At 36.2% G+C, this 24,856-nt stretch overlaps 2 protein-coding genes across 2 annotated transcripts; both read left to right on the top strand.

Moving 5' to 3' along the window:
* The first annotated feature begins 15,656 nt into the window (after window positions 1–15,656).
* LOC111909727 (thioredoxin-like 1-1, chloroplastic) lies at window positions 15,657–17,473 on the top strand. Its single transcript, XM_023905508.3, has 4 exons — window positions 15,657–16,148; window positions 16,242–16,424; window positions 16,502–16,666; window positions 16,925–17,473. The coding sequence occupies exons 1-4, from the start codon at window positions 15,960–15,962 to the stop codon at window positions 17,129–17,131; spliced, it is 744 nt and encodes a 247-aa protein (XP_023761276.1). The 5' UTR covers window positions 15,657–15,959; the 3' UTR covers window positions 17,132–17,473.
* Window positions 17,474–19,593: 2,120 nt separating this feature from the next.
* Window positions 19,594–22,758, top strand: LOC111909718 (zinc finger BED domain-containing protein RICESLEEPER 2-like). The gene is made up of 6 exons (XM_023905501.1): window positions 19,594–20,146; window positions 20,284–20,805; window positions 21,019–21,205; window positions 21,286–21,868; window positions 21,939–21,953; window positions 22,570–22,758. Exons 1-6 carry the CDS (start codon window positions 19,594–19,596, stop codon window positions 22,756–22,758), a joined length of 2,049 nt encoding a protein of 682 aa, XP_023761269.1.
* Window positions 22,759–24,856: the final 2,098 nt, after the last annotated feature.

Raw genomic sequence — 24,856 nt, 5'->3', positions numbered from 1 at the left:
GGTTGTATAAGCACCATAGGATGTTGTAGTCTACTAAAACCCATCAGTGTTATCATAGCCATGGGTTGTTTTCTTTTATATTTGATGCGATGTGTTAATTTTCAAAGCTAAAAATTGTTGTCTGACAGCCCTACTCAGGGAGTCCATTCTTGTACTTGACGAGTAGGTTGAAGTTTGCCTTGGACTCGTCGAGTCCAGTATGGGGCTCGACGAGTTGCCTGTCCAGACAACAGTTTTTCGAGTTTTTTGGCCTGTTTTGGGTTAGAATGATTACCAAAAAATATTTTAGTTTATAAAATCTGATTTTGTTGATATGGTAATGATGATTATCATCCAAATAAAAGATAATTGTCAAAGTTTCATGATTTTTATTAGTTTATATGATTAGGCTAATTTCTTGAAACTTGTATGATATAAATTATCTTATCTTATGAGTTTAATTAGATCATAGGCAAATTGTTTGATTTTTTAGTTAGAATTTTTTATCTAATTGATTTTCGTGAAATCCATAACTTGTCCTCAAGTTATGGTATTATTAGAATAATGATTTAAGCGTAAAAGATAAGAATACGATACATACTCGTATTGTCTTAGGGTTCTACTCCCCCTCCCTGTAGAAGCACTCGCAATTCAACCTGAGCCACCCCAACCACTAAACGTTAGAAATTTGCCATGATATGAGCAGGCTGATGACAATGATGACACAATTCTACTTTTAGGGTGCATTCTCTGCGATAGTGGCCATTTCGTTCACTCTTACCGCATTTTTTCTTGTCGTGCACAAGCTAATGCATTCGTTCCCCCTTCGCATAAGTTTCATGGCCCATCAGGCCTCTAGCACTAGACATGGAAACATTAGATTGCTTAGATGTTGGTAGCATTGTCGAATCATGAGTCTGCTTCCTCTTCCCTAGTTGCCTCTCCAAACCAAGCTCTTGCTCCCAAGTCACATCAACCAACCCATCAACTGTCTAAACAGCCGATATCCGATCCTTGAATCTAGCGACCAGTCTGCCAATGACACGACCATTGATGTCAGGTGACTCCTCGCGTAAAGCTCAAAAAACCTCAGTGGCACCCAATCATGGAATTGATCTCCATGAAGACATGTTGCATAATCCACCTTCAATTCCTCATAACAAGATTCCTTCCTTGTGTGCTCATCACCATTCTAAAAAGAAATCATACACGTGATCAAAACATACCCAAATAATCCTCATCCCACCGGCTGTTGACTTAGGTGTCTAGGTCCATAACTATAATTGCTATGTACTTGAACCGAGAGTAGCATGGTCCATTTGGGTTGCATATCACCAGGACAATTTGATAGCATGGACTTTTGAGAAGACGTTATTTATGATTTTTTTAATATATTATTAGTTCTCATATACTTTTATGAAATCATATGATTTAATTAGTATTGGTCAATAATTAATTTTGTGATCAAAAGAGACTAATTAAATATATGGGGATTGATTCGGTGAATCAATCGTTCTTATAGTGTGGGCTAATTGTTATTTAGGATGGGCTAAACAAATATGGTAGTCCATGGATTGTCCATGGAGGTTTAACCCATGGATCCTAGGTAATATGAACAGTCATGGGCATTTGGGTTTACATGGTGCTAACCCTAATCTTGCCACACTATATAAGAATCCCCATAGCATCCAAAATCGTACAGTAGATGTTCTAAGAGTACATGAGCCGATTTGAGTGTAAGAAGATTCTCTCAAAAGTCATCATTTGTCTAAAGGTGTGTTTTGATTCCATTTGAAGTGCATCACTTGGGGCATTAAGTTCTTAAGGCCTTTCCCAACAAGTTCTACAAGCCACAACCAAGATGTAACTCCATAACTCAATTTAATGTTGTTTATATCACTTTGTATGATAGTTGTAGGCTAAACGCTTTGGAAAAAATATTGCATGTATAATTAGATAAAAAATAGATCCAAAGCATTTAGGGTTGTATGTGCACCATAGGATGTTGTAGTCTACTAAAACCCATCAGTGTTATCAGAGCCATGGGTTGTTTTCTTTTATATTTGATGCGATGTGTTAATTTTCAAAGCTAAAACTTGTTGTCTTAGGGTTCTACTCCCCCTCCCTGTAGAAGCACTCGCAATTCAACCTGAGCCAACCCAACCACTAAACGTTAGAAATTTGCCTTGATATGCGCAGGCTGATGACAATGATGACACAATTCTACTTCTAGGGTGCATTCTTTGCGATAGTGGCCATTTCGTTCACTCTTACCGCATTTTTACTTGTCGTGCACAAGCTAATGAATTCCTTCGCCCTTCGCATAAGTTTCATGGACCCTCAGGCCTCTAGCACTAGACATGGAAACATCAGATTGCTTAGATGTTGGTATCAGTGTCGAATCATGAGTCCGCTTCCTCTTCCCCAGTTGCCTATCCAAACCAAGCTCCTGCTCCCAAGTCATCTAAACCATCCTGTCATCTTCCTGAACTGCCGATATCCAATCATCGAATCTGGCGACCAGTCTGCCTATGACACGACCATTGATGTCGGGTGACTCTTCGCATAAAGCTCACAAAACCTCAGTGGCAACCGATCATGGAATTGATCCCCATGAAGACATGATGCATAATCCACCTTCAATTCCTCATAACAAGAGCTAGTAATAGAATCCTCCTCCCTGAAGGAGTATAGGGCTCCACAAGCCTTGAGCCCCCGATGGGCCCCCTCTAACTTCCATGCTGCAAAATCGGCCCGAAAAGCCTCGAGTCGATCGTCCAGGATTTCCAAGATTCCTTCCTTGATGGTACCAAACGTCACATGAGTCTGGTCCAAAATACCATGGGTGATCTCCGACGAGATGAACTCCTGCATCTGCTCATCTATTGGCTCAACACCTGCACCTGAGCCTAAACCAGATCTCAAACCTCCTCCTTGTGTGCTCATCACCATTCTAAAAAGAAATCATACATGTGATCAAAACATACCCAAATAATCCTCATCCCACCGGCTGTTGGATTAGGTGTCTAAGTCCATAACTATAATTGGTATGTACTTGACCCATGAGTAGCATGGTCCATTTGGGTTGCATATCACCGGGACAATTTGATAGCATGGACTTTTGAGAAGAGGTTATTTATGATTTTTTAATACATTATAAGTTCTAATATACTATTATGAAATCATATGATATTATTAGTATTAGTCAATAATTAATTTGGAATTAATTTTGTGATCAAAAGAGACTAATTAAATATATGGGGATTGATTCGGTAAATCAATGGTTCCTATAGTATGGGCTAATTGTCATTTAGGATGGGCTAAACCAATATAGTAGTCCATGGATTGTCCATGGAGGTTTAACCCATGGATCCTAGGTAATATGAAGAGTCATGGGCATTTGGGTTTACATGGTGCTAACCCTAATCTTGCCACACTATATAAGAAGCCCCTTAGCATCCAAAATCGTGCAGTAGATGTTCTAAGAGTACATGAGCCGATTTGAGTGTAAGAAGATTCTCTGAAAAGTCATCATTTGTCTAAAGGTGTGTTTTGATTCCATTTGAGGTGCATCACTTGAGGCACTAACTTCTTAAGGCCTTTCACAACAAGTTCTACAAGCCACAATCAAGATGTAACTCCATAACTCAATTTAATGTTGTTTATATCACTTTGTATGATAGTTGTAGGCTTAACACTTTGGAAACAATATTGCATGTATAATTAGATAAAACATAGATCCAAAGCATTTAGGGTTGTATATGCACCATAGGATGTTGTAGTCTACTAAAACCCATCAGTGTTATCATAGCCATAGGTTGTTTTCTTTTATATTTGATGCGATGTGTTAATTTTCAAAGCTAAAAATTTTTGTCTGACAGCCCTACTCACGGAGTCCATTCTTGTACTTGACGAGTAGGTTGAACATTGCCTTGGACTCGTCGAGTCCAATATGGGGCTCGACGAGTTGCCTGTCCAGACAACGGTTTTTCGAGTTTTTTTGGCTTGTTTTGGATTAGAATCATTACCAAAAAATATTTTAGTTCATAAAATCTGATTTTGTTGAAACCTGAAGAGTCTTTTATATAAATGTTTTACGAGCTCCATAACTTGTCCTCAATTTATGGAATGTCAAGAGTCTTTTGATAAGACCTATATTAAACTCATAAGTTATGGAAACCAAAAGTTTTTGAATAGTTCAAAACTTGCCCTCATGTTTTGGAATTTGTAAAGTCTCACTTTTGAATACTTTAGCTCCAAACCCTAAAGTTTTAAAAGTTAAAATTCTACCCTTATACTTTATATTATTATAAGTTTAATAATTATATATGTATAAGACAAGTCAGTCTTACCGTTAGTAGGTCTCATTCAGGATGTCGGTCTATAAGGGGAGTATATGGTTGTTACCTATGAATTGGCAGTTTAATGAGTGTTCACTCTCACCCACCGCTTCCTTGAGTGGTAGAAAGTCGTTAGCCGAACGGGTAGATTAGGATACTAATTCTCATTATAAGTATACGATAATTATAAAGTAACTAAACTTTTATTAAATTCATGATCTTAGTTACTTTAGAAAAATGTGAAAATGGTGTTATTCCATGAAATTGCACTTAGCACCTTGTTAAGTCCTTAGTGGAGCATGTATGGTTAACCGGCACACTAATTTGGGATTGACAGTGCGTGGAAAAGGGTAGCTTGATGTTAATGATAAATCAATGGCGTGTGTGGTTAACTAGCATATTGATTAGGTGGTTGTAACATTGGGTGTACCAAGCTAATTTGCATGGTTATTCACACCTTGTTTGTGATCCTCGACATCCCAGTCACAAACTTGAAGGGCACAATCGAGATTTAAGCATGTCATTGAAAAATTCAATGAATCTCAAATGATCTAGGAATTTCAATGCATTTAAAACTTAATAATCAATTTCGTTTTCGATGGTGGAAATTGGTAAATCGTCATTTACCTATCTTCAAATATTTTGCAATTGGATTACGACATCCCTCTTCCGAATTGTAAAATATTGTGTTGGGTCCTAGCCTTAATATTTCATTTGGGTGTTATATTAAGGACTTAAATCAACTAACTTGAATTTCTCCCATTGTAGATGTCTAGTTCATACTACTATGATCTTCCCAAATCCTTTCTTCATAAAGATGATATTCCACAAGACAATCAAGGTGAAAGATTAATCCCTTCTCCGTGATATAGTGGAACTTCACTTCCTCCACCTCCTCCAATTATTCTCCCTGACCTACAAGTTCGAAGACTTGAAAATTGCAAGGTTACTCAAGCCCTATTGGCAAGTAAACACCAAGATGGCAGGTGTGTGTGTGTACTCATGTCTTGGAGATGAAGTCACATATTAACAGGATGAGAGTATTGGGTTTCGGTGTCTCAAGGAAATTGGCTATTCACTGGGTTCTTTAATCTTTTACCACGTCATATAGTGAGTTCATTAAGGACTACTATGTGACAAACCATGACATGACCCTTATTGATATAGCATATTTGTTTGTTGCTACTGAATCAGCAATGATTTAGCACACTAGTAAACCAAATTTGATTGGAAGATGTACTCCCCACACTTCCATGGACATTGACAATTGGAACATTGGAAGTCCAGAAAAGCTTTCTCTTCCCAATGGAAAGGGATCAGCCATGGTCATGTCATTTGACCAAATGGTAAAGAGAAAAGCTAAGTCTGAGATAGTCTCGTGTATCATTCCCAAAGAGTCCATATGTTTCTATTGCCAAGAGAATAGGCACTAGTTATGAAACTGCCAGATTTACCTGAACCATCGCAAGGATGGTAAAGTCAAAATTTTTGACTCTACTTCAGGTAAATCTACTATCTGACTTTATTAAGTTCCTAATTGTTGATTCTTAATACATGATGTGACAAGGTTGAATTTTGATGTTTTGTAGGATCATGCAAAAGGAAGGAAGCTTAAAGGAAGAGTATGTTGAATCTGGTCGCGAAGATGGATTTCAATCGCATGGTTCGATGATCGGATTTTTGAGCTGTTGCTTAAAGAGTTATGATAGATTGCTTAGAAATATGTAGTAACATAGTTTTCATTTGTAATTGCATTTTAACGAAAAGTTTTTCTACATTTTATAAATAAATAAAAAATATATTTTTATATCTCCTTGCAATGGCATTTGTGAAGATTGATGTTTCTATGTTTCTATGTTAGCAATATGAATTTGATTCCTTCGATTGTGTTAGTGTCGAGAATTTACCAAATATGGAAAGATTCTCATCACCCAAGTTTCAACTTGATAGAAACTTGGAATCATGCAACTTGAAGTGTGTGATGAATGAGAACCTTTGTCTTTGGGAAATTAAGACTAATTCCTTGTTCACATGTATATGTGAGTCAAGTGAAGGACTAGGGGATCGGGTACACTGGCTGTGTACTGGTCAGGTCCACCATAGAGAACGATAAGACTATTCATCATGATTTACTAACGTTTAGTAAATATGGTTATGCTTACGAGTTTAAGTATAATTTGGAAACATTGGAAAAGTTTCAATGTATGGCAGAACGAATGAGAAGAATCAAATTAGGAAGAAAAAGATAGGAGAGTACTTTAGTATAATATTTTATGATTATCTTAATGACTATGGAAAACCATATCACAGTTGATCCTCTAAGGATATCTTATTGCATTTGTATGGCTAAGAAGAGGAATCGTGAATTGTTGAAATGGTTAAATTAAAAAGGTGAATCATACTTCGTTCCAAAATCGAGACTTAGAGTAACACTCCAAGATCGAGCCTCAACTGACATAATCTTAAGAAAGGTTTATAACATTTATCAAATGTAGAGTAAAATGTTTTCTACTCTTGTACAATTGAAATTGGTAAATTGTGTTGTTTTGGATAAAACAAAGAACAACTAAGGCCAATTGTGTGAAGTGTTAGTCTTGATTAGAATCTGCACTGACTCTTGAATATTTGTTTGTCAAGGAATGGTTGTTGACGAGAGAATCTTATATGTCAAGAGGTCAGTGGGAGTCTTAAATATCTTGACAAGTTTAAAGAACTAATCAAGAATAAACCTATTGTTAATCACTAGCATATGACTTGAGGTTGTAACCTATTGTGTTGACATATTCTTGTTTCGGTGCCCATTCTAGTTAAAGTTTACTATGTATATGAGTTCTATGAGTTCTTAATTGTTTACATAAACAACTTGGAAGCAATGGTAGGCCCTTGTTCTGCCAAGTTGCAAGAAATTAAGATTGAACAGGTTCAGTCCACATGGGTTTGGATTTGTCGCTAACCATGTCTTGTGATTATGGTTATGACAAATTCACATGGATAGGAACACATAGACCATAAAATCTAAGTGTTATAAGGTATCTATCCAGTTCATGAAAATGATTACGAGGAAACTCTTTCACTAAGTAGATTTTAAATAGATAGCAATTATGTTATTTGCATTCTCACATTCGATTATGATTACGACATCCTTCTTCATAGTTTGAATTGTGAGAAATGGGAAAAGGTCTAAACATTTGAGGCTTATTGTTGTAAGTTCTAAAATTGTTTAGACACACATGTGAGCTATCTAAGGAAAGGTGTATGATTTTGAGATGCCTAGATAAAGTCTTATCGAAGCATCTCATATCAGAAATCTGAACTTTTGTAAGTAAGTCAATAAGTATTGATTTCTAGAAGTCCAGCTGATTTATGGGTACGTCAAAGCTAGTGGGAGCATAAGTGTTATGCTAGTAAGATAATAATTATGATGCTAGTGGGAGCATAATTATTATGGAAAGTGTTGCAAGTATGCAACAGATGAGGAAACAAAGAAGGTAAGGTATCATGACTTACTGCAGAATGATAGCAGGAAGATCATGAGTATCTCGGGGTGCAAGACACTGAGTGATATGATTTCTAGAGCCCGATAACGGGATAGGGTCTCGGGAAGAGACCCAGGATTTCGGAACAACTTTTGAGAGACCGTAGGGTCAGATTCTGTATAGCACGTGCAGGAAACTACACAGTAGAGCCTTTAGTTCCAAGGGTTTGAGTAAGTGTAATTCAGGTTTATCCGTTGTCTGTGTTTGAATTATATCCCCAAGAGATGTTATATGCCAATTGCATACCAAGAATCATTAGTGGGTAGCGAAGGGTCATTTTCCCTAATTGTGGATTTGGAAAGTATACAGTGGATTCCTAGAAGTTGTGTGATCTTTTGGAGTAGCTGGTGTTGAAATACTAGCAATGGTAAGCGTGGTTTCTAGAAGATTGTTCATAGGTGGTAAGAAGGATTGAGAATCCTTTCAGTATTATGTGTTGTGGAATGTTAGTTGAAGCTAAGTGGGGGAGAATTGACCAGGTGTCCATGAGCAGAAATAGGTGTGAAACTAAGATGAGTTTTGCATCCCTAGTCATGGGGAAAGGCGGTCGAGTGGCCGTCTAGGTGGAGGATTGGGTGAGTTGGAAGTTTAGAAAACATTTCAACGTTTGGTTCATGCTTTTCTTGGCATCAGATAGCAGGTTTTGGAAACCTGGTTAGAGCTCTAGTTAGGACTGAAGTTCAGTTGAGTGTTAGGTTGAGTGCGGGTTCAACCGGAATGAGAGTGTTGTAAGTCTACAGTTGTAGCCATAGCATTCACTATCAGTCAGATAGTGATAGAGTGTTGTAAGTCTGCGGGTGTAGCCATAGCATTCACTAACAGTCAGATAGTGATAGAGTGTTGTAAGTCTGCAGGTGTAGTCGTAGCATTCACTAGCAGTCAGATAGTGATAGAGTGTGGTAAGTCTGCGGGTGTAGTCGTAGCATTCACTAGTAGTCAGATAGTGATAGAGTGTTGTAAGACTACAGGTGTAACCGTAGCATTCACTTGGTTGGTAGATAGCATGAGAGCATTGTTAAGACGCGGAAGGAACAGTGGTACCCACCAGTTTGGGTGCAGCGGTGAGGATATGGATATCCATGAATCGGATTTCGGAATTACCCAGATGGATCTGTTTGAGCCGGTGATAAAACTGTAGGAGCGTCACTATGACTATGGGATCATGGAAGTAATGGATTGTATGAAATTGCTTATGGTATAAGGCTACCATTGGTTAGGTAGCAATCACTTTTAGTCTTGGATTTGGTGACGTCAAGATTCGATGCATGGGCCCGATCGGTTGGATCAGGAGGTTGTTAGAACCGCAGTGGCATGATAACTAGTGGCAACTAGTTCCAGACAAGGATTTCGTATGAAAGTCGTGTGAGGTGACTATGTGGGAGCCCTTTGGTTCCACAGTAAGGTTGGAACCCAGTATTTCAAGTGACTGACGAATGAATTGAGACCAGGAAGGTCTCGATAGATTTTGGAAAGCAGCCATGTAGCAGCATGTTGTTTCAGGCAGTTTAGTGTTTCAGGCAATTCAGTGTTTCAGGCAGTTCAGTGTTTCAAGCAGATCAGTATTTTAGACAGTTTTGAGTCTCCAGTAGTAATGGTATTTGAGTATCTCATGTATGGTAAGTGTAACAGATTGCTGAGTAATGTTAAGTCAACCACAACGGGGTTCATCGATAATGATTCCGTATGAGTGGTCGGTCAGGGAATCAGACCATCTCGAGACAGCAGAATTAGGACTGAGTAGATGTGATCATATCGTGAGAAATTCGTTAACCTGCGGATTTTAGGGATTTGCGAAGATTGGTCACGGCTACCCTGGGGAAGCTAGGATGTGCCCAGGATGGTGACCATTTTACTAGAGTGTACACCCTGTGTAAGGAATGGTAAGGAATGATTTCGAGGACGAAATCTAATTTAAGTGGGGGAGAGTTGTAACACCCCGTTTATTAAATAAATAAATAAATAAAATTAATGGATGAATAGTATCCCAAAAATCCATAATATTTATCAGGGTGTTGGTTTTGGGGAGTTGAATGGCATGATTTAGAGTTTCGAGGGCTAAAGTGTAGTTTTGGGATTTAATTTTTAAAGATTTTTAGAAAACAGGGGGTGGTTGGTAAGTATTGGGACTTAATATGGATAGATTATGGGAAGCAAGGGTTAAATGGTAAATTTCTGACTCAGTTTGTAAAGAATATTGAAGGCAGAGGTTAAAAGGGTAATTTCTAGACTTATAATGGAAACTCTTTATGGAGGAGGGACCAAAGTGTATAAAAATGAGTTAGGTTTAGAAGGAAACACGAGACTTCAAATTGTGCCTTCTTTTCCCCGTTTGAATATATATAGCATCAAGAAACCCTAACCCTAAATTTTATCTAGCCACCACCTTATAACCCCTAACCACCGGCCGCCACCTACAGCGCTCCATCCGGTCGTCGCCGCTGCTTCATAGCCATTATTGAAGTCTCAAGCCACCCGAGCCCCTTTTGTATTCTAACCAGACGAGTTCCGAGCAACGCCAAGATGGTTGAAGATGAAGGTTGCCTTGGTCGTTAGGGCAGTGGGCAAAGTAGAAGAACGTGACATGTTGCTGCTGTCGTTCGCCAGACAGGGTCGCGACCACCCTCATCATCCCCGTTATTCTGTTGTGCGCCTCAGATCGTGTTGTCGGCGTCACCGTTTCCATAGTTTCATTATCGTTCATTTCAATTCCAGCTCATGTATGTGTCCATGTTTTAGTGGTTGTCGTGTGATGTTGGCCGGAGAGAAAGAGGGCCACCATGGTGGCTGTCGACGTCCAAACCCCTTCTACCGCCATCAGGGGTGGCTGTGGGTGTGCGTAATGGTGCAATGTGTGCGCTGATTCTAGTTGAAGTCGTTTTTCCTTGGGTTTGCTTGATCGAAATCCAAAATAAACCACCGCGATGGTGGTTGTCATCGCCAAAACCTTCACTGTCGCCGCCGTGAGCCACCAGGTGGGTGGTTGGAGTGTAGTATGCAATCTGAAGTATATGTGTGCGTGTTTTGTCTAGCCGGAAAATTGAGAACAACCACCACCACCACGTACCACCGTCGACCCCCACTAGAGTGGTTGTGTGTGTGTTAGAGTAGTTAGTGGGTGTGTTTATTTGTGGATTAAAAGCTTGTAATTTTAATTAGCAAAAGAGTAATGAAAAGAACCATAACCACCACCGTAAGGTGGTGCCCGCCGTCGTGAGCCGCCATTGACCACCACTACCCGAGGTGGTAATGGGTGGTGCCCCACTAGCAAAACCCTAATGGACCTAGCAAAACCTTAATGGGATTAAAGATTTATTTTGGGCATATTGGCCCATGTTTGGGTGGAAAACCTAATTAGGTTTTAGAAAAACTCTAATTGTGAGTATTTGGGCCTTGGACTTATTGGGACCCACCTTTGGGCCATTAGGATTGGATTGTGTATTAAGTCCAAATTATTCCATATCACTTATCTAGTAGAGTAAAGGACTTAATGGATTAAGTCCTTAATCGGTTGAGTGAGAAACACTTAACCCTAATTGTCATTTTATGAGAAACCCTAATTTCACTTGGACTTTGAGTAGGGCCTTCCTATTGGGCCTTGGTGATTGGGATAATAATGGACCATCCAAGAATAATCATATGAACTAAAATATTTAGACGGGCTTTAGGGTAAAGCCCATATGAGGGTTTGGGCCCAATTTGGAAAATTGGGCTATAGATGGGCCAAATTTTGGGTCGTGATGGTTTGTAGAGATTAATAGATTGCGTCATGGGCTCGGTCCTTAGCCCAGTTTTGATTGCCGGTATTGGGTCTGTCCAACCGTGCATGTTTTTGTACCAGCGTTTAGTATATAAGCTGCATGCATGCAGTCTTAGAAGTCATCGCTTTTATTGTTTATTTTCTCTGAGTTTTGTAAACCCTAGCTCGCCTCTACATCGGACTGGACTAAATGGTTGGGCCTTAAGGGAAGACCATGTAGAGGTTTGGGCCCAATTCAGAAAATTGGGTCATATGTTGGGCTTTGAGCCATAACTGGACTTTTGGGCCTTTGGATTGGGCCTTTGGCTTAAATCAAGCCAAGTTAGGGGTAAAACAGTATTTATCCCAAGTATGTACATATGGTTATGTGTGGGAACCCAATTATTAATTGGGTGCTATTTTGATGTTGACAGATTCGGGAATCTGTCATCCAGCAACTAGGGTTTTGTCATCAGGACTTCAGCAGTGTGAGGTGAGTTTTCCTCCAGTAGGAACGGGTCTAAGGCACCAATGCCGACCCGTTTATGTAGTAGTAGCATGTCGGGGTTAGCCTGATGCAGTTTATATGATTCTGGACTTTGGTCCGATGTCGGGGTGGTTCTGAGAAGTAGTTATGTATGTTTGATGTCTTTGTGATTCATGCTTGTTATGTTATGTGTTATATGTTCCGGACTTCGGTCTGATGTCGGGCAAGCCCGGTACAGTATATATGATTATGTTATATGTTTATATTTATGTTGTGTTCAGTTTATACCGGACTTTGGTCCGATGTCGGGCTAGTCCCGATACAGTGGGCGGCGCCCAAGTTATTCCGGACTTCGGTCCGATACTGGGCAGGGCCCAAGTTATGCCGGACTTCGGTCCGATGTCGGGCGGGGCCCGATGTAGTGGGCAAGGCCCAGTATATGTTATATGTGTTATTGTATGGTATGTGGTAGTTTGGGGAGCTCACTAAGCTTCGTGCTTATAGTTTTTAGTTTTGGTTTCAGGTACTACTAGCAAAGGAAAGGGCTCAGGATGATCGCATGACACACACTACAGCTTTCAGCCTGTGATTTATTGAGACTCTGATATATTTCCTCATTTGTTTTTGATACAGTATTTGATATGAGATTTTGAGATACATGACACTTGGTTTTCTTATTGATTATGGATGATTAAAGTTTTTATAATGTTTTCAAAACGAAATTTATGGGTCATAATTTAGGGATGTTTCACTTGATATATAACCTGTGAGGGATTAAGTGTAGAGGATTCGTAAGGAATCATTGCAATCCACATAGGATGCAAGAAAAGAGATGTTTCTAAAAGATCTGCAATGGATTAAAGTGTGTGGATTAAGTCAAATGATATTATTCTGATAAGATAGAGTTATGTTGTTCCCATATATATATATATATATATATATATATATATATATATATATATATATATATATATATATATATATATATATATATATAGTCCGGTTAGGTCTAAATTTGATAATAATGGCAAAGCATGAGAATATGAGAATAAAGAGGTAGCCTGTGAGAAAAAATGAGATGAGAGAGGAGGATGAGAAGAGTAAAGAGATAAGATAAAAGAGTATGAGAAGTGTAAAGAGATGAGATAAGATGAGTAGGATAAGAGTTTGATATAGAGTACTAGATAAGTACGAGAAGATACGATAAGACATGAAATTAGATAGAGCAAGAGATTAGATGAGACAAAAATAGAGTATGAAGATTACGGAAAAAGGAGAACAAAAGAGTGGAGTATGAGAAGAAGATAACATAATGTTATAGTATGATAATAAAGAAAGAATAGAAGTAGAGTATGATGACATGAAAACATAGTATGATATAACTCACCCGACCTGTGGGTTGATGTTGTAGATTTTTCATGTGATATAGGTTCAGGTAGTTTATTGATTAAATATTATGTAAGTTTATTGAAAGAAAATAAATAAATAATACATAACATAATAAATAAATAAATAACAAAAATGAAACTAGAATGTTGCTCCATACTAGTGAGAAGATTTATGCAATTTAGCCGATAACAATTTATTTTTTAGACAAAAGTGCAAAAATGATTTATGTGGTATGTAGTTTTTCATGGACAAAATTGCAAGAATGGTCCCTCTCGTATGTCAAAACTAGCTAGTTTGGTCGAAACAAGTTTGGACTCGCAAGGGTGGTCCAAAAGTTTCATTTTTTTTTACGAGTTTGGTCCATTTTGTTTTGATTTTTTTAAAAATGATGATTTTGCCCTTGATATTTTCTTTTTTCAGTTTTTTTATTACAAAAATCTAAAAAAGAAAAGAAAAAGGAAAATACTTTCTCTCTCTTTTTTTTTCTCTCTCTCTCTCTCTCATGTTATCCATCTTAGACACATCTTATTACCCATCTTTTTCTTCTTCCTCAAGAACATCTTCCGTTACCACCACCGTTCGACCACCGTCATCTACTACCGCAGTCTGCCACCTCTATCTCCACCTAAATCAGTTCAGATGAACACACACATACACACACGAAATCAGATGAACACACACACATGAAATCTAATGAACACACACAAATCAACACAAACATCCATCAATTTTTCAACAGATTCAAGATAACACACTCACACACACATAGAGAGATAGAGAGATTAATCACACATACAAACTCGAACAAAACCAATGATTTGGCGAAGATGACGAAGAATTAGAACGCCACCACGACCACGACCTGGAAAACAAGATTAGAGAGACGAAGGATGGTGTAGAAACCTTTCGTCGGAGTTCAGATCTATCTCGCCGCCATCTTCCTCGACAAACCCTAGCCGCTACCACCTTCATTTCTATCCTTCTCCGTTAATCTTTGACCACCACCAACACCATCTTCTTGTCACCTTCTTAGGCGAATAGATGTAATCTGGGAACGACGACGAGGGGAACAAGTCTAAACCCTAGCTGCTGCCACCTTCAACCCCCTGCTAGATCTCGTCTCAGGTTTAAAAAACCCTAGATTCATCAAGCAGTACACGTTGTTGTGGTGGTTCGATTTGTGTTGGGATCTGGAGATACAAAGAACCAACGTCGATCTGAAACCCTTGTCGTCGATCTACCTCAAGGTCTTCGTTTTTCCGACAAAGAAAGAGAGATGCCTGTTCGATTCGTGTTGGGGTCTAGAGTACAAACTCGTCTTTGTCGCTGCCTCTGCAAATTGTAGCTTCGATCTCTGTGTCACCGTTACCTCCACCTCTAAAGAACTCTGATAGCGGTGAAGGTGCTACTTTAGGGGTGTTTATAGAGCTTTACCGACGACTGCTTCGATAATGGTAGGGCAATCAAGCAAGAGCAAACCTAAGATCTACAGTAGAGATTAATGATTTTGTTGATGGGTTCAAAGGGTTTTGATTTTTTGTTCATTGATGTTCCAGAGAGAGAGAGAGAGAGTATTTTCTTTTCTCTTTTTTTTTTAGATATTTGTAATAAAAAACTGAAAAAAGAAAATACTAAAGACAAAATCGTCATTTTATAAAGAATCAAAACAAAATGAACCAAACTTGCAACAAATTGAAACTTTTAGACCACCCTTACGAATCCAAACTTGCTAGTTTTGACATACAATAAGGATCATTCTTTCAATTTTGTATTTTTCATGAAAAATATCAAAACCATTAAACTTTTGAATTGAATTGATGGTTATTTTGAACATGTGTAATTGTGGTTTTGATCATTTGAAAAATTAAAAAGACTAAAATGTCATTCTAATATATTTTTTCTATTTAATTTAAAATTTTAATAATAATAAATTTGAGACCCGACTTTTTCTCTCTCTCGCAAGAAATTGATTATGTAATGGATTTTCTTGTGATTTGGAGATGTGTGGAGAAGACGAAGTCGAGAAAAAGGAGAGAATGATTAAAAGGACTACTCTAAAACTTCTATTTACCATTTTATTGAAAAAAAATGCATTTTTTTTAAATCGAACCCGATAGTCTTTCGTATTTTGTGAAAGGATAAATAAAATTCGTTTAAATTAAAAGAAAAAAAAAACACTTTATGTCTTTATCCCACCAATCCATCCCTTTTCCTTCTCTCTCCAAAGCTTCAATATCCACATTTCTCTCTCATCATCATAAGATAGATTATAGAACAAATCTTTATATGGGTTTTCTTGAGTTTGCGTTTCCCACATCAATATCATCAAGCACTGTTCTTTGGAGTATTCTTGTCTGGATTCTCTAAAACCCCATTTTTGGTCTTTGACTTGCTTCAAATATATGAACAAACAAGGGTTCTCTCTCTAAGGCTCTCTGGTTTTTTGGGTGTGGAATCTTAGTGTATTTTTTAAGCTCAACAACATCTCTCCAATGGCTTCTTCATTGAACCCCATTACTTTTCCTGGTTATCCTACTTCGTTTAACGAAACCCTAATCAAATCAAATAGACCCCTTACTCCTTCCGTTCACGCCACAGATTTCTTGACCAAAAGATCCCAACTTTTCTCAGATCAGAAGGGTCTAACTTCAAGTTCTTGGCATGCGAAAACCCCTATTCATGTATGTTCAAATTTATGAAGCCTTTTTAAGTTTTCATTAATGGGGTTACGACCCCTTAATACCAAGTTTGATTTCATTTTTTCATGATTACAGGCACATGCATCAATTTGTGTGAGCAAATCCATGAGATGGTGGGAAAAGACGCTTAAACCCAACATGATTGAGATTAATTCAGCCCAAGAATTGGTGGATACACTATCAAATTCAGGGGATAGATTGGTCATTGTGGAGTTTTATTCACCTGGTTGTGGTGGTTGTAAATCTTTACACCCCAAGGTATGAACATCTGAAATCCCTCTTAATTATTTGTTAAATTTTAATTTAATTAACTTTTTTTTTTTGTTTATAATCAGATCTGTCAACTGGCTGAGTCAAACCCTAATACAGTTTTCCTCCAAGTGAACTATGAAGAACTTAAACCCATGTGTCATTCTCTTCATATTCATGTTTTGCCTTTTTTCAGATTCTACAAAGGTTCCCAAGGCAAGCTTTGTAGCTTTAGCTGCACCATTGCAACTGTAAGTCGATTCTGGTTATGTTTTATTGATTATTAAACGAATTAAAGTTTATAGAATTGGTCAAAGAAAGAAATGGGTCGGATAATGTAACACTTTTGACCGGACCTGTTTTTGACCCGATATAATTGTCCATTTCAATCCAAATGGATAATTAATTTCATCTTGTCTATTTTGCGAGATATAAAATAGTATTATAAAAAATGTTTACTTTATAAGAATAATTGGTTGATGGGATGAATCTTGATTTTATGCCTACAGATCAAGAAATTCAAAGATGCGGTGTCAAAGCATAAGAATGATGCGTGTGATCTAAATCTTGGTCCAGCCAAAGGATTAGAGGAATCTGAGCTGTTGACTTTATGTTCAATTGGTCAAATTTCATATCATTTGCCACAAAAGTCAAATGAGGAAGATTTGGTTCTTGAAGAGATGAATCCATCTATTAACAAATTACTTCTTGCATAGGTTTTAGATGGTAGTTCGATTTCTTTGCAAAATGCAAAGGGAGGATTTTTCTAGTGAGACTATTCGCTCGAACCCTTGTAAAAACCGATAAATTTTGGTGCATCGGATTGGGTGAAGAGATGGGAGGTTAAGTTTTTTTGTATATAATCTTTTTAAAACTAAAAGTGGGGTTTGTTGGTTTTTAGTTGAAAGATAAGCCCTACTTGTTTGATGTTTGATCATTATGTCGTTAAAGATTGTAACTTGTGATTTGCTGTTATTCTCTTATTGTTTTATTGGAGATTGGTACTAAATTGTATTCTTTCATGGGATTTTAATGACAAAAATGTTGAATTTTAATGATATTATTGTGGTTTGGTTTTTAAAATAAAAAAAAAATGCTTATTTATTTGAATAATAAGTTTTTGATAATAAACTCTAATTTATCTAAAATTATTTTTGACTTATTTATTTACCACTAAATATATGTCTATATACACATATCATATCATTACTAGTCATTTTACATATATAAACAAAAATTATCTTATACTAAAAAACAACTTATCTTTTGATATTAGTTAAACTAATCCAAACATTTTTAAAAATTTTCGTTTTGACACAAAAAAATAATAATAAATGTTTTTACACAAACATAAATTGGATTAAATAAACAATCATAGTCACGTTAATAGGTCCCTACGCAACAAATATACTAAGATTATCCGGTATGTGAGGCTTGTCTACGCATGAAATCCGATATGGCTGGCCAAGCTATGCGTGAACAACGTCCCAAAGGGGCGTAGGTAGGGCTGTAAACGAACTGAACGTTCGGTGAACAGTTCGTGAACCGTTCGGCGGGAAGTTCGTTTATGTTCGTTTATTTAATAAACGAACGAACATGAACAAGATATCTGGTTCGTTTAGTTAAACGAACGAACACGAACGTTTTCGTTTATTTATGTTTGTTTACGTTCGTTTGTTTATTTTCGTTTGTCTATTCATGATTATTCGATTATATATATATATATATATATATATATATATATATATATATATATATATATATGGGTAAAGTGAATATACCTAACAACCTTATATAAGCTTAGGTACCTAACCTCATCAAACTACGTCATTTTGCATTAAATTTTCATTGCAATCATCCAAGGTTCTTAAACTTCATCCCTAAACTTGATTTACTTCAAAAAAGTTTGGAAATTCATCATTATATATCTCCTACATCCTTCCTTTTGTAGCGGTATGATATGAAGCCCATCAGGTGGTATTCGATAGAAAGAAGTGATGTAAAAGAAAGATATTGGTGAAAGTCCAAAGATTTTTGAAGTAATCAAGTTATGGGGTTGAAGTTTAAGAACCTTAGACAATTACAATGTAAATATGATACAAACCGATGTAGTATTATGAAGTTAGGTACCTAAGCTTATATAAGGTTGTTAGGTATATTCACTTTACCCTATATATATATATATATATATATATATATATATATATATATATATATATATATATATATATATATATATATATATATATATATATATATATATATATATAATATCAAATATTGATTACGTAGATCTTTGTACATGCAATAAAGTACTCTAGTGAATTAGTGGTAAGTTTAAAAAAAATGATTTTTTTTTTGTAAAAGTGTCTAAGTTTAGGGACCATTGGTTACAAGTGTTTAAAAGTAACATGCTAATTTTGATTAAAAGAATCATGTCAAAATATTCAAAATATTCATTACGCTCTTTTGTCTTCGTCAAATTCGTTAGGGTTTGCTTCCTCACACGCCGTCTCCGCCTCAGACGAGACGATCAGATTTGTTTTCAAGCCGTCTACACCTCAAACGATAGAACTTCGTCACGAGACCATCAGACTTCAGGTCACGCCGCTTTTGGACTTCTTGTGAGCATCTATCATAGACCATCGTCTCGTACTCTGTTTTCGACTTCGACTCAGACATAGGCGGTTTCATCAGCAGGTAAACATCTACCGAAGCTTTTTAAGCTCTATAATTATGTTGGTTATTTTTTAACACTTCCATGATAAGATTTGATTATTATGCATGGTAGATGTCCGATGTTTCTTGTAATCGACCGCCTCTTTTTGATGATAATCAATATTTAGCAAGGTTCTAAATAACGTAAGGCGTGACTTGTCGGCAATGTCAAGCCTCAAACTTTTCCGAGCCTTGACGAGTCATGACGTTTGTAAGGCGTGACTTAAGGCGGCAATCTTTTATATAATTAATATTTTTATATGTATTTTAAACTATTATTCATTTTTATATACATATATGAGTTAAGGCCGCGTTTTAGCAAAGCTTGGCGGCAAGTGCAAGCCTTGGAGCCGTGGCGTGCCATGGCGGAGCCATGGCGAGCTTTTTAGAACCTTGATATTTAGACTCACACTCGCCATTCGAATCGACAGAATTTGAATCAAGTACAAACACTCCAGTGATGGAAGACACTCCTTGTCCTGATGTTATTGTTATTACAGCTGATGATGGAGATATCGATATAGCTGCAACAATGGATGACCTTGCTGGTGGTATAGAACAAGCAAATGCAGCTAAGAATGAAGAACAAATTCCATTTACTAAAAGAAAACGGAAAAAGACTTCAGAAGTTTGGGAACATTTTCGTGATATTAAGTTGGAGGACAGAACAGAAATGTGTGAATGTATCCACTGTAAAGAAAAAATAAAGAAACTAAAAGAAGGAACAACCATACCATTGCTTAGGCATGTTGCGAAAGATTGCCCGATTTTAAAAGGAAAACGAGAAGTACAAGGTCAGTTAAATTTAAAGATGTTTCCAGGAAAGTCGGATGCTTCGTCAATGGTTAGAACTTGGAAATTTGATAATTCTAGGATGAGAGAGGTTATTTCTCATATGCTTATGATCCACGAGTTGCCTTTTAACTTTGTTGAGTATGATTTGTTTAATGTGGTAATGAAAGAAGCTAATCCCGCATTTAACAAGATATCGTGTGCATCAATTAGAGAAGATTGTATTTATAGTTATGGAATTGCAAAAAAAAAAGTGTTCAAAAGTTGTTGAATAATGTCAACCGAGTGAGCATCACTACTGATATGTGGACATTAGGTCAAAATATTCATTACATGGTAGTGACATGTCATTTTGTAGATTCTGATTTTAAGCTTCATAAAAATATCTTGAGTTTTGTTGATGTGCCTCCACCTTATTCCGGAGTATGTATATATGATTCTCTCTTTAAGTGTCTAAAAGAGTGGAATATTGAAACAAAGGTTGCTACGTTAACGGTGGATAATGCTAGAACTAATGATGTAGTGGCTAAGAAGTTGAGGGAAAACTTGAATCTTCAAGAAAAACTTGTTCTTGGGGGAACGTTGTTCCATGTACGATTTTGTGCGCATATACTCAATTTGCTTGTTCAAGATGGTCTAGCAAAAATTGAACCTATTATTCACAATGTTCGTGAAAGTGTGAAACATGTGAATGCGTCCCCTGGTCGATTGCATATCTTTAGTGAGCTAGCTAAACAACTTTCAATGTCAAAGAAGCATTTGATTCAAGATGTTTCTACTCGATGGAATGCTACATATGCTATGTTGTCTAATGCTTTGGAGTTCAAAGAAGTGTTTGTAAATTATGCCGATCGAGAGTCCACATATAAAAATTTGCCAAGTGATGAAGATTGGAAGAAAGTTGAAGATGTTTGCTTTTTCTAGCACTTTTTGAGGAAACTACAAAAATCATTTCAGGTATTATTTATTTTTATATGTTTTGGTTTAATAATCACTTTTAGATTAAAAACTAATTTGATGCCTATATCATACATCTATGTTTATTTTGACTAAAAAACAATCTGATGCATATATGTAAGTTTATTTTTTATAGGTTCTGAATATCCTACATCCAACTTATTTCTTAGCGAGTTGTTTGGAATAAAGAAAGCTTTGGATGCAGTAGCTTTAGATGGAAGTGAATATATGAAATCAATGGCCATTAAAATGAAGACAAAATTGGACAAATATTGGGGTGATTGTAATTTGTTGATCTCAATTGGTGCGGCTTTGGATCCAAGGTATAAAATGAATTTAGTTGAGTTATTTGGTTTTATTTGATGTTTTTTTTTAATTTTATTTGTTACTCTTTTTGTACCAGGTATAAAATGAAATTGATCGACTTCTCTTTCAGGGCCATATATTCTGACAATGAGGCTCCTCGACAAATGCAAATAGTTCAGGATACTTTGTATCTATTATTCGAAGAGTATGTTGATGCCCATAAAGCATCGGTTGTTGCTTCATCAAGTAGTGGAACAAACAGTGGTGTTGCCGCTCTCAAGAGTAGTTTTGCTTCGTTAACCAGACGATTGGGTAGAGGTCTTAAAACTGGGACAACTAAATATGATCAACATATTAGAAGTGTCGATAGTTTTACTGCATCAAAATCAGAACTTGATACTTATTTGGAAGATAGAGTTTACATTGGTGAACCAGGTGCAGATTTTGATGCATTGGCATGGTGGAAAGAGAACAATTTGAAGTTTAGAATTCTTTCCAAAATGGCTGCCGATATCTTGGCAATTTCGGTCACTATTGTGGCGTCTGAGTCTGCTTTTAGTGCTGGTGGGAGGGTTATTGATCCACATCGTTGTTCTTTAGGAAGAAACATGGTAGATATGCTTATTTGTGGAGCTGATTGGTATAGACATTATTATGGGTTAGAGAGAAAGAAAAACAAGGTATATTTCTTATTATTAATTTTTTAATATTGTGGATTTATTGAGCTAATAACTTTTTGGTGTGTAATAGAAAAATGAGGATATTGTAACTATTGAACTACCTTGAGGACGAAGATGATAATTGATGTTCTTGATGGTAAATGTAAATAAATTGTTTATACTTTAACGCTAATTACTTTTTTACTTTTTGATATAACTTTAATAATTTTGATATGTTTTATGTTTTTTTGTTAGTAGAATAGATGTTGAATTGAAAGGATGGGTGTTGGATTGAAGGATTGGCTAGAAGGGAAATGGTTTTTTAGTCTTTTTGAAGTATTATTTGGTTATTTTTGTATGGAATGGCAAACAACCAAGTAAAACTTTATTGTAGTGTTATGTTTTTGGCGAACAACTAAGTAGAATGTTATTATTGTATGGAAATATTGAAGACGTGTTTGTTTTCATTTAAGTTCATGGTTGTTTATCTATGTTCGTTTAAGTTTGTTTGTGTTCGTTCATATATGTTTGTTTAAGTTTGTTTGACTTTGTGTTCGTTTATGTTTGTTTGTGTTCGTTTATGTTCGTTTGTGTTCATTTATGTTCGTTTATCAACTAAACGAACGAACATAAACGAACACAAACACAATAAATTGATTAACGAACGAACACGAACATAAAAAGTTAGTTCGTTTAGTTGTTCATGTTCGTTTGTTGTTCAGTTAAAGTTAAACAAACGAACACGAACAAGCCTCTGTTCGTGTTCATTTGGTTCGTTTACAGCCCTAGGCGTAGGTGTTTTGTGGCATGACTCTCTTCACGGACGAAGACAACCAATGAATGAGCAACTTTGCAAACGGTCAACAATGACATTGCGTTTAATTCCATTTGTAGGTGAAGAAGCAACTTGAATTTCAGGATATGGCACATTTGTAGGTGACCATTTTCAAATGCTAGTGGTTTGGTAATGAACATATAGTAGAGAGGACGTGGCATATAGGCGACATCATTTTTCTAGTAAATTAGTGGTGACCATACACATTAGCCTAATAATACCTTTATGGCCATTGTCTCTCCTTCCGCTAAATGACTATTTTACTAATCTTTTATATTTTAAGTAATTTTAATTTATGGTGATACCGTCTCTCCAACCACTATTTTTCATTGCCAAACCAAGGGTAAAGCTTTTTTTCTTCAAATGTCAGTGAATAGGATTTTTGGTTATTTATTTCCCCCTCTCCAAAAAAATTAATTAATTAAATTAAAAATATGTTTTTCCTTCGTAATTACTTCATTTCGTTCCCATCTCCTTCATAAAGAAAAAATAAATAAATAAAATTAAAAAAAATAAAAGCTTGAGAAGAAGGTTCTACCGATGAGAGCTTAGTGTTTTGAAGAGTGAAATTTTACACAGGAGGTCCACGGTTCAAAAAATAACATATATAGTGTTTTGCTATTAACTTCTCACATGGACATTATGGCGAATTAACATGAGATGTTAAATGTGTTGGATTTTAGTTCAAAAATAATTTCATAAATTTGAAAAATATGCCAACGGAAGACTTTAATTTTTGAAATAACATAAACATTTTATACCCACCAAGGATCTTCTTGCAAGTTATATAAAGATTAAAACACCAACCAGAGAAGAAGTGAAAAAATAACAACCTTTGTAGTTCTTTGGGTCCTCTCGGGAGGCTTGGAAGTTGATGAAGAATGTGGAACCTTTGATTCACCAACAATGATTCAACTTAATGTTGATGCTAGTCCAAAACTCTTTAACCATTAAGCTTTAAGTTCATAACCAATATGAACTTAAAGAGGGCTTGAAGATGCAAGTGTTCTTCAAGTTTTCTAACCAACACTAGAGAGAAAGGGAGAAGGAAGAGAGGATTCGGATTTTGCATCAAGAATTGAATGAGAAAATAATCCAAGTGCAAGCTCTCTTATTTATATGCATAAAGTGAAGTTATTAACCATTAGTCCTTAGTAATTTAAGCAAACATGTCCCCATTGTCATAAATATGTCTCCCATGCATTTAAAGCATGATTAGACAAGTCATACACTTCTTCTTTTTATGCATATCTTGAAAATTGCATAAAGAAAAAGAAAGAAAGTCAACCTTGTATAAACTCTTTTATAAAATATAAACCTTGTCTTTTAGGAAAAAGACAAAAGGATTCAACTAGCCAAAAGTTTGTACATGACTCATAAATCATACCATATGATATATATTAAGTTACTTGCTAATGGAATTTATTATTTCCATAAAATAAATAATTTCCAATTTAATTATAAGAGCCATATTGAATATTTATTAAAATCAATTTCTAATAAATAATCAATTGCATCAAGTTATTTTTAGTGTGACCCATTAGTATCATGTGTTATTTAGTAATATCACTTTAATATGACTCTTGAGCATACTAGGCCTTTCGATCTCCCACTTGCGCAAGACTCATATTAGACTGATATAGACAGTGGTGAACGTCTAGCAACATTTCACTGCCCCTAAGACTATACGACTGTTTGTGCCATTCTATCAATGGCGAATTCCCCAAAAGCTCAAAGCTATAATTGGTGTATAAGGTAAGTTTATCAGTTATCCCTTTGCTACAGACATCATGTTGAACATGAAATTTGGATCGCGATCAATCTCATTAGTTATTCAACTTTTGGTAAGGCACCTTAGATGTTTAACTCTCAACACATAAGAGGAACAAATTCCATCTTGACTAGATAAGCCTCTTCTATAGTTCACACCATACCTGAAGATGGCTTTTTATAACTGCCCGGTTAAGGAAAAGCATTTGGCCATTATCAAAGCATAGTACTCCCTACACATTAGTCCCACTATGTATCTCAGGTGTTAAGGATACAAAAAAGTACCTTTTAATTAAGTATCATTCACGATAGCAATCCATGAGATGATCTTAATGCGGGTCAGTTCAATACTAGTTCTCTGACAAGTACCTATGAAACTTGGTTACAACCACTTGCCTATTTTC

Source organism: Lactuca sativa, chromosome 5, assembly GCF_002870075.4.
Source record: "Lactuca sativa cultivar Salinas chromosome 5, Lsat_Salinas_v11, whole genome shotgun sequence".
Classification (NCBI taxonomy): Eukaryota; Viridiplantae; Streptophyta; class Magnoliopsida; order Asterales; family Asteraceae; genus Lactuca; species Lactuca sativa.
This window is presented reverse-complemented; position numbering and strand designations above follow the sequence as displayed.